A 13,381-nucleotide genomic window follows, 5' to 3' on the forward strand; every position below is an offset into this window, starting at 1 on the left:
TTATCTGCATACATGAGTATTGACTCGGATAAACTTTGAGCCACTTTTAATAAGCCTATATGCTATCCACTGGGTAAGTCAATATAGTACATTAAAAGTGTTAAGAAACGGCCAGCGCAGACCGCGATATATCGCTTTTATTTTCTTTACTGTCGCCCATGTTGATCTTGGGCGGCCGCGCTGCTGTGGAACATGGCTAAAACCATTAACAAAACCAAAACATCTCGAATTGGCGAGACCTATTGGCTTTGCTAATGCTCGTCAATTTAGGTATCACACAAGGGCAGCAAATTGATTCCTTTTTTACCGTTCACTGTCGTTAAGTGGGCGTGGTTTTTAGGAAGACCAAGTGTGTTCGTAATTCGTTTTTGAGGATATCGAGCTTGTTTTCTCTTTTAGATTTGGTGTCTCGTAGATGCACTTAAACGGGTATCTTCTGCGAGTGCTAGCTACTCGGGTGCCCTGGCAATGGACGCCTCTGCAGAGATCATAGAGTTCAAAGTGCCCACCGACAACAGCAAAACAGTGTTTGTGTGGAATATTACTGCTAGCCTGTCAGAGGAAGAGACGTTTGTAAGTAATGGCGCAAATACGTAGCAACAAGAGAAAGGCATTTGAAGTAAAACGATACTGCTGCAGAGTCTGACAGTCATTTTATGGCGGTATTGTGTGCAGTTTGTACTCTATTGCCATGGCATCTAGGCTATGGGCTAGCTGCTAAATGTCATATTTCACGTGTTACAACTTCATACAACTTTGCAGCCAGCAACGCATTGTTGCAGTTATTTTTGAGTGTCTGTTACCTTTGTAAACGCGAGATTACAAACTCGACTATGCAGCGTGCTTGCCTGTATACCTGGCAGATCGCCACTAGACCCGAACCTCCGTGGTGTGGGTCAGGTCAACCAATGGAGGCGTGCAAAGCCTTCAAACGATGGGGTGGAGCTAGACTTAGAGTAATACAAGAGACTAGCGATTAACAGTGTATTATAAACAACATCAAGCCTAACCTAGATTACAACACACGTGTTTAGGCGCTTTGACAATGTTTAGGGGCTGCTGGCGTGTAGTTAATGCAGTAGATTTTAACCTTTTGGCTTCTGCGCCCCCCATGTAATCCTTACTGGAATACGGGGGCTCCCTCTGGCAATATCATGGCGCCCGCAGCTTCAGGAGTCTTTGGAAAAAGTCCGCTGAAGACGCAATGAGGGCCCAAGAGTCATCATACAACGGGAGTGGGACTTTCTTGTCACAGGATTGATGGAGCTTTGGTAATTGTTGTAGTGGCATGGTCCTGCCACAAGAGTTACACCACCATGACAAGGTACGCTATCTCTTCCACAAGAGGACTGAAGGTGATGAGATAAATATACATCCATCCCAGTGGCGTTCGCCTCTAGGTGGGTAGTTAGGTCAGCCTTTCAATACTAAATGCCTTTTTAGGGTCGAGCCTGCGTCGCATGCGTTTCGCTAAGCGAGACGCTTTTGTAACTAAAAAGGGCTTGGAGCCCTGTCCACGTCACGTCAGTGTTTGTGCTTGGCTTGTGGGCTTGCCATTTAGAATCTGCTTGATTTCATTAGTGGAAGGCATGCTCATGTCATGCCTTTTCCGGTGGAAAGCCCTCCTCGAGCGCATCAACCAAGTACAGAAAATATGTGAGGCTCGCTGTTTTCTGTCCGGCTCCTGGACTACTTTTTCCTCTCTTTTCCCAGCGCGATCTTGCTTGGCAGAAGTCGAGCGCTTTACATAATATCGACCCAGTTTCACAGTTAATTGCACTTTTTCCGGTTAGTACATAAATGCAATGTTGCCGATAGTTTTCATTACCAGTGAAAAGTCGGGTTAGGAGTTTACAACGATATCAGCTCTAACACAAGCAAACGCGAGACCCATTGCATTGCAAATGCTTGTTTGTTTTGCTAATAACTTCTGCAAAGTCCGTTTGACAAATCTTCACAAAAAGTTCTGAAAAAATGCTCTTTTATGTCTAGTTTGTGCATAGAAAGTTTCAGGTTGATCTGTCAAGCGGGGACCTAGAACAAAGTGGGTTTCCAAAATGTAAAATCTCCATGCATTTTCCTTAGACTTTTTTGAATAGCACTATTGCAAAAACTGATGAACGGAATTACTCCAAATTTGGCAGAAAGCTAGATCTTGGTCCAGAAAGCATCCATCTTGTTATTTACTGTTAATCCACTCACTAGTTTTGGAGATATTAAGCTCTAAATATATTTGTATATCTGTACGGTTGGGTTTGAGGGACTTATGCGAGAGAGTCCCTCAAACCCATTAAAAAAAGAGCCTTCTAATTGGCCCAGAGGGCTTTTTTTTGTTTTTTACATTCTTGGGCCATCCTGCTCCAACAGAAGCAAAGCTCTGATTGGCTGCCTGCAATATGAGAAAAATTCTGTAGGTAGTTGTTACAGAACTCCAGTACTTGGGGTCTGCTTTAGATCTTGGCAGATGGGAATGCTTTCTCACAAACGTGACGCATATCCCGTCCACCTTATTACGATCCCATGATATCCTATGGAGATCGTAATAAGGTGGACAGGATATTCCTTATGTTTGTGACAGAGTATATCCTCCACCAAGACCTAATTTAGGCCCTTAGAACCCTGACCAGAGCATAGTTTAAAAGAAATATACATAAGGTCCCTGGGAGCAAAGCCCTCTACGCCCCCCCGCCCCCCCGGGCCATGTGGGGGGGGGGGGGGGGTTAAAAGCGGCAGTCTTGCCGGACTACCACTTCTGGTCCTTAGTTATCAGGTGTGAAAGACCTTTCATATATTGGTGTTTAGTAATTGCACATAAATGCCACACAAAGATTCATAAAAGTGGATTAGAAGTTAACAATGTTTTTCTTTAAAGAGTTGCCATAATGTGTTACAATAATGATGGACTACATTGACATGAATACCTTGCTTGCATCAGTGAAAGTGTGTTAGGACAGTATATAAGGACCAGACATCATGGCTGCTTTTGTATCTGATCAAAACATTCTGTTGAAACACATCATTGAAAACTGGAAATTTGATTAAGTTAAATCACTTTTTGTTCCTTCATTAGTGCTTCCTACTTTCCTGCTTCAAGAATTGTTTATGGAGGTGATTTCCCCAAGAGGAAGCACCGGTCAAGTGTGTGCTGTGATCAGGGCCGGCTTTAGGGCGGTGCTGCCGCAACTGGTGCTGACCTTGGGTTGTGTTTGGCAATAACATACAAAGCTTGCGATTTAAAAGCACCTGCTGAAAAGTTCCTTGTGTGTCTGGCCTTCAACAAACAATTAAAATGTCAAGAAACATTTTGCGATTAATGTTCCTACTGGGGAGAGAGATGGGAGTTTTCGTCTAGTGCAGCTTTGATTCACCATAAAGTAGCGTGGAGAGTTAATATGCCTCCTGCAAAGAACAGAACTATATTTTATGTGGATAGCTGAGTGGATTAGTAAAACCAGCCTTTACAGTAGTTTAAAAAAAATTGGATGTATGTGAGAGGGGGGCTATGGCAGTGGCCTAATGAAACTGAAGAACCCCCCCCCCCCCCCTCCCCCCTCTGCATTTACCTGTAGGGGGCTCCCTCCTCCCTGGTCCAAGTCAGGGGCCTGCCGCCCCTGCACTGTATACTGTGCTGAGGGGGGCCCCTGAAGCTGGGGCTCCCCGCACCTCAAGGGCTACAGGGGACTTTGACACTAGGCTATGGAGAGATGAGGGGCACATTTGTCCCGGGTAGTAGTGAGTGAATCGGAGGAGGTGGACATGTGGTGTGGGGGTGCCAAGAAAGACTGTTGCACAGGGTGCCACCAGCGCTAAAGCCGTCCCTGGCTGTGATAACCTGCAACCTCTGCTTTTCTTTATTCAATGATAAAGAAGCTGTGGCAGCCGCCTGATCATTGTGCTACGGAGCCAAGGAAAAAGCTTTTCCCTTCAGTGAGAGCCCGGGGTGGAAGGAGTCGGAGGGCGTCTTCTGCCACGGAGTCTCCGGAAGGTACGGGCAAAACATTTACTGTGCACATGAACTCGGTTTACCTTAATTAGTTACGCTTAACCCTGAGTTAGTCAATTATAACTAAAAAGGAAATTAACACTGAAAGTTACAATGGTAACTTCGATGGCAGCAAGATGCAAGGCAGGAAAATAATTATTTGATAGTAAACAACACATGGTGTACAATACCAGTTCAACCTAGACTAACAGAAACCGTAAACTGACAACATTAATGAGCTGGTAACAAATGGTTAAGCAGTTGGAAAGATTGAGCTGGTACAAATGGTTAAGCAATTGGAAAGATTGAATACCAAAGAAATTAACAAATGGTGGGAAATCATGTCCCTGGGTATATATCTGGAGGTGGCCAGGATGCTGAGGGACTTACGTATATTTCTGATGCAATGTCACAGAGATGCATGCCCAGCAATGTTACAGGAATGATGAGAATTTGGCATGTTCAAGACGTAAAATGGAAATTCTTATAAAGTATGGTAAAATTGCGCAAGAAAGGTTGGAGAAAGAGAGAGATGATTTGTGCAAAGAAGTAAAAAAACACGGAGAATTCAAAGGAAATTAACCAACATTTAAAGAAAATGGATGAACATCTTTCCAAACATGAGGAGGAAGTAAAATTAAGAAAACAGAGAAAATTCAGACGGGGTAAAAATAATTATGAAAATGAGCAAATGTATACATTTGCAAGATGTTTTGAAGTACTCTGTAATAGGAAAACAATTGATGGACTCAGTGAAAAAAGCGGGAATTCCGTGAGCTCAGAAATAGAATCAGGTGCTGAAGATATGTCAGTAATGAGAAGCCCAATTACTACCTTTTTAAACAAAATGTGCCTTCTCTCCCTAGACCAAAAAACAAACGGGAATAGGGCACAGATTCAAAATTGATTTAAAACAAGGAGGAAAACCAGACAAGGGCAACCAGCAACAAAATGGAGACAAAATATGTGAAACAGTAGATGTGTCCTGTCTCCAATCTTTGCAGGCGTTGCAAGAAGAACTAGAAATGGCTATCATCAATTTGTCTAATTGAGTGCTAACACAAGGAGGAGCATGTATTGCTATGGGGATTGAATATTTGTCCAGACATCCATTTTAACACAGTAGAAACCAATATTGACCTTTACAGATTTGTCTGGAAACAGAACCTGCAAAATATCATGCCATGAAGGAAGGGGACAGAAAAGAAGGCACCCAGAAGTAGAATATTGACCTCAATATGGTAGAGCTGGACACTTTGATAACACTCAGAAATCTACTGGAGGAAGGTGAGGGGCCACAAGAAAACATCACAGACTATGACATTTTGGAGGAACTTGACATTATACAAATTGGGGCAGGTATAAATGACTTTGAAGAAAAAACCTGATTCTGTCCACACCACCAAGTAGCAAACTTGACATTTTTCAAGAGTGTGTAATGAAAGAAATAGAGAAACTTCAAGGGGGTAATACTAAAAGATCTAACTTGAACAAATAAAGAGCGTGATGCTCTGCTGGCATTATGGAATGAGAAGGAAATAATTAAGTAGGCGGATAAAGGTGGAAATGTAGTAATTCAATGACAAAGTAACTACATGAAGGAAGCATACCTCCAATTAAAATATGCCAGTTGCTACAGAAGGGTTCCAAATAACCCTATCAAACACATCACTGATATGTATTGGAACAAGCTCGCAAGTTGGGAAGACTCAGGACTCCCAAGCAAGGAAGAGACACATTGTTTTATGGTAAAATATCCAACTACGCCTACAATTCATTTCCTACCCTAAGTACATAAGGATACAAAGGAACCACTGGGAATACCAATTGTTTCTAGTATTGGATCACTATTTGAAAGAACCTAAAAATATCTGGATATATTTTTGGCACCAAAGTGCAGCAATTGAATTCATACTTATACAATGCAAAAGATTTTCTGTGCCACCTGCAAAATATTCCTTGGCAAGAAGTGTATCAACTCATCACTGTTGGAAATGTTGGAAATGCATTTTGAAAAATAACTGCTTTGTCTTTGGAAATGAGGTGTGCCGTCAGATACGTGGGACAGCCAATTGAAATTCTCATTTTCCCAGCAATGCAAATTTCACTATGGGATGGTGGGAACGATTTTGAATGGGTAGAACAACATGAAAATTATCTGGAGAAGATTGTCAAATGGCTACACTACATAGATAATCTTTTCATGATACGAAATGGAGATGTAAAGAATTTTGAGGAATGTTTCAGCAGTCTGAACAACAATCCCTACACTATTCGTTTAACATTCACTATAAGTCATGACAGAATTTATATTTTGGATACTTTAATGTATGTGAAAAACCAGAAATTCGAAACCACTCACTTCAGAAAATGCACAGCAAGCAATAATATTCTCCATGCTTCAAGTCACCATGACCGGAATATCAAATTAAGTATCCCTTATGGGAAAATGTTAAGAATTAAAAGGAATTGCTCCATGGAGAATGACTTTGAAATAAATCTCCAGGGTATGAAAAGGATATTTTTGGTTCCAGGGTTACTCTCCCAAGGCTTTGAAACAAGCGGAAGAACATACTACACAGGTATCAAGAATAGAACTTATAAATAAAAGGGATAGAAACGTTTCTGGAAAAAGCAAGAACATTCAAAAGAAACATTGGCATGTCCTAATCAATGATGAGAACTTAAAAGGATGTGTATGTCCTTTTTCAAGCTTGACACTTAAGAGGGCGCCCTCCCTACCCAGGATACTAACTTCCAGTCATTTCTATCTGTAACAGGATGAAACAAAACATAAGTCTTGGTTGGAATTGGAAGGAAGTCATGGCTTTTAGAAATATACAAAGTGCAAAGCCTGCAAGCATTGTGTTTTGAATAAAATAATATTCGATCAAGAATACAACATACACAATCAGGAAGATGATAACCTGCAAAAGTAGCTTTGCAGTGTACATTTTAAAATGCCCATGTGATCAATTATATATTGGAAGTGCAATCTCACGATTACAGAAAAGAATCTTCGAATACCTGAGGGCAATTAAAAACCATGATGCCAGTTACCCCATTGCAAGACAGTGCAGAACCCACTATAAGGGTGATGGAACATTATTGAAATATCGGGACATTGATTTGCAGGAAACGCCAGCAAGGGTTGGAGACAGGACGCATCTACTGAGACAAATGGAATCCAAATATATAATCAAATATGAAACAAAATCACTGCACGGACACAAACAGGGTGAAGAACTACATATACATTTATAATTCAGGGCTAGGACTAATATGAACTGGGAATATGCCATAGGATAGTGATTAATTTATTTACTCAGCACAAGTGTATTTAGTTTTTTGCCACATTCTTCATCCATTTTCTTCTTCATTTATGATTGGGTTATTACGTGCAAGCATTTATGTTTGAGTGCCCACTGGAGGGCTTAATTGATAAAGGTTACACGGTACCCCAGGGTGGTAGAATGTCTATTACACCTACTTACTGAGGAACATATTTGTATTTAGTAATTGCACACTCTTAGTATACAGGTGGGCTACACCAGGGATACCGCACAAACGTTTATAAAAAAAGATTAAAAGTTAACAGCGTTTTTCTTTAAAGAATAGCCCAAATATGTAACAATGATGGACTATATTAACCAGAATACCTTGCTTACATGAGTGAAAGAGTAGTAGGACAATATATAAGGGAGAGACATCATGTCTGCTTTCGTAATTGATCAAGACATTGGCCCTCATTACGAACATGGCGGTCCGTTCCGCTATGCCGGCGGTAGGAACCGCCAACAGAGGAGCGGTCTGGACCGGACCGCCAAATAATGATCCAAACGAAACACATGCATCCTGTGAACCACCCACCTCCAGGAGAGGAGTCCAGACGACGGCAGAGTCCGCCCACAGGCCGTCGGAAAGGCCCAACCTGCCCATCAAATTATTAACCACCATTCCGCCACCAGATCCGGGGCGGGAACCACCGCCACACAAAGCCAGGCGGAAATGAACCAAATATAAGGAACCACGTACCGGAGTCACACAGAACGTGCAGCGTCAGCCATGGATAGAGAGCTGCAGATCATGCCAGCCCTGCTCCTTGCCATATACCTACATGACCGAGACCGCTGACGAAGACGACGACGCTAAGTGCCGCAACCTATGAAACAAGGGAGGAAAGGGCACAGTTACATACCCACCCACTCCACCCATCAGGCAACGCCCCCCCAACCCTTCCCAGCAGCACAAGTCATACACCCCACATCAAGAGGGACGTACGCGACCGAAGGCAAATGCAACTTGACTCAAGTATAAACAATAGCCCCACACCTATAAAAACACAAACAAACACCAGGGTGTAACTGCATGCAGCCCAAACACAGGCCACACAGAAACTTTAATAAGCAGCTCACGGAGCCAAACCGGGCCAATGGCCAGTCCGTAATAACACAATTGTCATGGGCCACTACGGCCCACACCGGACTCCCACAAGTGCTGGGTACTCCACAGAACGGGGCTCCATATGGGGATCCAGGCACCTCACTGAAGGGGGCAGGGGGTGGTGGGATTGGGGGTTTACGACGGTGGTGGGATTTTGACTTCCTTGTGGAGGGTGGAGGGGGGGGTGGTCTTCTCCTTTGAAGGGGGTGGGGGCTGTTTGGCTCGGTGGAGCTTGATGGCCTAGGCTCAGACCAGGCCCTCTTCTTCTCAGGGGAAGGTGCACGGTAATGTAATGGGTGGACCGGGGTGGGCTGTGATGTGGAAGTAGCGGAAAGGGCAAGGAGGTGTACACGTTTGGGGACAAGATGGGGTGGGCCAGTGGGTTGGAAGAGGTCAGCACGGGAGAGGAAAAGTTTCATGGGAGCAATTGGGGTGGGCGCGGATGAGGGCGTGGGAGTGGAGGCAGAGGGAGTGGATGTATGGGGTGTAGGGGTGTGTGTAGTGGCTGCAGGTGACTGCTCAGCATGCTGTCGTGTGATGGATGTCTGATGGGTGGGTGTCTTGGTACGTTTGAGTGTCTTGGGAGGTGGGCGATGGACACAGTGGGAGAGGACAGACAGCTACTGTGGATGTATGTTGGGTGGGTGTCTGCAAGTCTGGTGAGTGTGCTGCATGTGTCAACTACAGTAGAGGTGGTGAGTGCAGGTGTGGTGTATGGGGTGCATGTATGGCTGTCTGCTATTGTGTAGAGTGCAGGAAGCGGAGCTGTAGCAGTGAGTGCATGAGGGTGTGGATGTAGAGGCCCAGACTCACCTGTACCTCTGGCCGTCCATAGAGTTTGCCGTACAGGGGCAGGACCCCGTCCACTAGCTTCTCCAGTTCTTCCTGGGTGAAGGCCGGGGCCCACTCACCTGCACCACGAGGCACATCCATAGTCAGAGGCAGGCCACAGCAGTTCAGAGTAGAGTACCTCTCCGCACGAGATCAGAGAGTCAAGTGATCAAAAGATGACAAACGCGCGTACGTTCTGCGGCGGTCATGATACGCCAGGGTTCCCCATTGGCATCCATGTTAGCCAATGAGGGTGCGAACAGCGGTCAACACTGCCTTGCGCTGTGACGTCAACCGCTATTGGTATGAGGTCACTTCCACAACAGAGGGGCAGATCTACAGTGGGCAGACATTTTGCCATCACCTACGCATCTTGAATTTCTTACTAATCACAATGCAGGGCCTACTAGCCACATGAAACACCTCGGCCTCTATCCAGGCCATATAGTAGCACACATACCTCCCAGTGATGTACATATAAATCTGTCAGGTAGCACTTATTGTAGAGACATTACAATGAACAATGCAGTGCAGAAATGTTGGGTTATGTATGTGTCTACATCACTCCTTTTTGTAACCCCTCTTATGTACCGACCCTTGTGGGGAGGAAGGACACCATCGGTGAACAGTCCACTTGTGGATATGGGGACCATGGTGGAGCGTCAGATCATAATCACTTACATACTCACACGTGCAGCTATTCAGGACCTTTGTGCATTACTGGATCCTGCCCTAACTCTGGGAAATCGTAATCAGCATGCTATTCCAACTGAGGTGCAGGTGCTCTCAGCACTCCATTTCCTTGCCACAGGCTCATTTCAAGTGACAGTGGGCATGGGTGCTTGTTTCTCACAGCCAGTGTTCAGCCAGGTACTGACAAGATTTCTGAATGCATTTATACAACATCTGCAATCCTATGTGTGGTTTCCCCAAAGTACTGACCTCCCTGCCATCAAGTCTGACTTCTATGCCTTTGCAAACACTCCCCATGTTATAGGTGCCATAGATGGCACCCACTTACCCATCATCCCCCCAAGAGTGAGTGAACAGGTGTACAGAAACAGGAAGAACTTTCACTCCATGAACATCCAATTGGTGTGTACTGCAGACCAGTACATTCCCCGTGTGAATGCCATGTTTCCAGGTTCAGTCCAGGATTCATTTGTGTTGAGGAACAGTAGTGTACCTCAGAAGATGGAACAACTACAAGAGGACAGAGGATGGATCATAGGTAAGTTTGCCTGTCAATAGCTGACACATTGCTGTAAACCAGCCTGTCTGACTAAGGGACATAACAATGACGAGTCTGGATTGCACCATTTTGTGGGTGATTCTGGCTATCCAAACTTGCGTTGGCACCTGACACCAGTGAGGAATCCCAGGACGGATGCAGAGAGGAAATACAATGGTGCCCATGGACGTACTAGGAGGGTAATAGAGCGTACTATAGGTCTCCTGAAGGCTAGATTCCGGTGTCTACATATCTCTAGGGGTTCCCTGGCTTATGGCCCTGATAAGGTGTGTAGAATAGTGGTGGCCTGCTGCATGCTGCACAACATGGCAGTGAGACATTTAATCCCCCTCCTGGAGGTGGAGGGTGCTATAGGTCCTGATCAGCTACCTCAGAGAGGTGAGGAGAGTGATGGTGAGGATGAGGAAGGAGAAGATGTCATTTCCAGGAACCAACTGATACAACTGTACTTCCAATAACTGTGTGGGACTTAAGCCTGTCATTGGGGTTGGTGACTAATCCTGTCACTGTGCTCTGTCATATAGGGGGGATTGGTCATGATAGGCGTTACATGGACCACTTCTGCATGGTACTGACAAAAAATGTATACATACCCTCCTGGCCACCATTTGGGCACACAGTAACACCATCAAGCATAAATTGACAATAAAGTTTTTCACTGCCAATTACATCCATACTCTACTTTGTTCACAATTTAAGACGGGGCAGTGTTACAGGTGTGAAATGTCTTTTATTGGTAGAATTGAGTGAATTGTGCTATATTCAGTGATGGGAGTCGTAAGGGTTGGGTGTCCTCAAAACCAACTTGGTGGCAGCCCTGTTGGATGTTTTAGATAGGTCCATTTTGTTGAACAGTACTTCAACCTGCCCTCAGCTAAGTGTTGTTGGTGAATGTGTGTGATGTTTGCTATGCATTAGTAGCAGAGTCAATTGTTGGAGGGGGCCTTGTTCTTAGCTGGGTTTCCAGTGCCATATCTTGGCCTAAGAGTGCGTTTGGGCACTTGCTGTGATGCTTCTTGGGGTGGCATGGTTGTTCCTTGTGTTTCCTGGGAGGGTATTTCCTGTGATGTTTCTGCTGCTTGGGTCATCAGATGCTGGTTGTCCAGGGCTGTTGTGGGGGCCTCTTGTCCGGTGTGGGTGTCAGACTGGTTTTTGACCAACTGCAGCAGTGCTTCAGCAATGGTGGCCATTGTGGCATTGTGCTCTTTCCACTGCTCCATGGCCTGTTGGTGTTGTTGCTGCTGCATCCTCTGACTTTGCTCCAGGGTGGACACAATCTGTGCCAACCTGTCTTAAGTATCTTGGTAGGCCCCCAATACCTGTGCAATAACGTCCTGGGGTGCTGCATCCATCCTGTGGCCTTCCCCCTTGGCCCACTGGGACACTTGAACTTGCCCTTGCCCTTGCCCCCTGTGCCTGTGTCCCATGCACAGGTCTTGACGTGCCACTTGTACTGGGGCCCTCGCCTTCCTGCATGTACGGAGTGGGATACTGAGGCCTCTGTAGCTGTGTTCCACCAGTCTGTGCCCTGGGTACACTTGTGTGGTATGCCTCTCCTGGCCTCCTGGTCTTGACTGGGTTTTAGGGGTGACAGTGGTTTCCTGGGTGGGGCTGCTGCATGGTGAGAATCCAAGACTGTGTGAGGGGCCTGCCTGCTCATCAGTGTCCAGGGATCCCTCTCCAAGGTCTTGTGAGGTGGCTCTATCTTCCTGGAGGTCTGTGGCAGTCCTAGCCCCGTCCGTTGGGATTGCATGGGTGGTGGTGCCTGTTGGGGGACATAGACATGTCTGTTACATATGCATGTAGGTTTGAGGTGTACAGGCCTGTGCTATTTTGTGCTGTTAATTTCAGTGGCCTTCCAGGGTGCCTTTGTGAGGTTGACATAGCATTTAGCTCCAGTGGTGGAGTTGCATTGTGGTGGGGGGTATTGGTCCATTGTGGGTACGTGCAGGGGTGGGTGGCTGTGCACAGCGGGAGTGATGTGGGCCTGTTAGTGGGTTGTGGGTAATGTGGGGAGGTGGATGTGGTGGGTAATGGCTGGATGGGGTGTAGGTCCAGGTGGGTGTGGGTGGGATGGGGGTGGTGCATGCATTGCAGTTGTGGTGTATATGGGGTGATTATAGATGACTTACCCGAGTCCATTCCTCCAGTGAGTCCCTCTGGGTGCAGGATGGTGAGGACCTTCTCCTCCCAGTCGGTGTAGTCGGGTGGTGTTGGTGGTGGCCCTCCCCCAGTCTTCTGCACTGCAATGTGGTGCCTAGATGCCATGGCCCTGATCTTCCCCCGCAGGTCGTTCCATCTCTTCCGGATGTCGTCCCTGGTGCATGGATGGTGTCCCACTGCATTCACCCTGTTGACAATGGTCTGCCACAGCTCCAATTTCCGGGCGATGGGTGTGTGCTGCACCTCGGACCCAAATATTTGTGGCTCCCCTTTCAGGATCTCGTCCACCATGGTCCTTCGTTCCCTTTTGGTGAAGCGTGGATTTTTTTGGGGGGGACATGGTGAGTGTGGTGGATGGCGTTGGCACTGGGGACGGGGTAAGGGTGCTCCTCTGTGAGTCGATGTGCGTCTCCTGTATGCTGCAGTTCGCTGTCTGGCTCTGGTGCTCTCCTTCTTCTGGTTTCATTGCAAGGGATTGTGGGGTGTGTCTGGGGGTGTTTTATGGGTTTCTGGATGTGTGTCAGGTGTGTGGGTGATACGCCTATCCAATGTGTGCACTTGTTGCTGTTGGGTCCACTTGCCGCCCGTGGCGGTTGCAGTCGTCAATGGTCGTCCGACCTCCCCTGTCCGCCGAGGTGATTTGTGCATCATTATTTGGAGGGCGTATGTAGGTGTTCTGGGCAGGGTGGGCCGGGATTCCCGCTGAAAGT

At 46.2% G+C, this 13,381-nt stretch overlaps 1 protein-coding gene across 1 annotated transcript in view; it reads left to right on the forward strand.

The window, feature by feature from the left end:
- Window positions 1-403: 403 nt before the first annotated feature.
- The window catches only part of RDM1 (RAD52 motif containing 1), a 102,597-nt gene continuing 89,619 nt past the window's right edge, over window positions 404-13,381 (forward strand). The window contains exon 1 of the mRNA XM_069238082.1: window positions 404-573. Within this exon, the coding sequence (XP_069094183.1) occupies window positions 469-573 (105 nt within the window). The 5' untranslated portion in view covers window positions 404-468. The remainder of the gene's footprint in view (window positions 574-13,381) is intronic.

Source organism: Pleurodeles waltl, chromosome 6, assembly GCF_031143425.1.
Source record: "Pleurodeles waltl isolate 20211129_DDA chromosome 6, aPleWal1.hap1.20221129, whole genome shotgun sequence".
Classification (NCBI taxonomy): Eukaryota; Metazoa; Chordata; class Amphibia; order Caudata; family Salamandridae; genus Pleurodeles; species Pleurodeles waltl.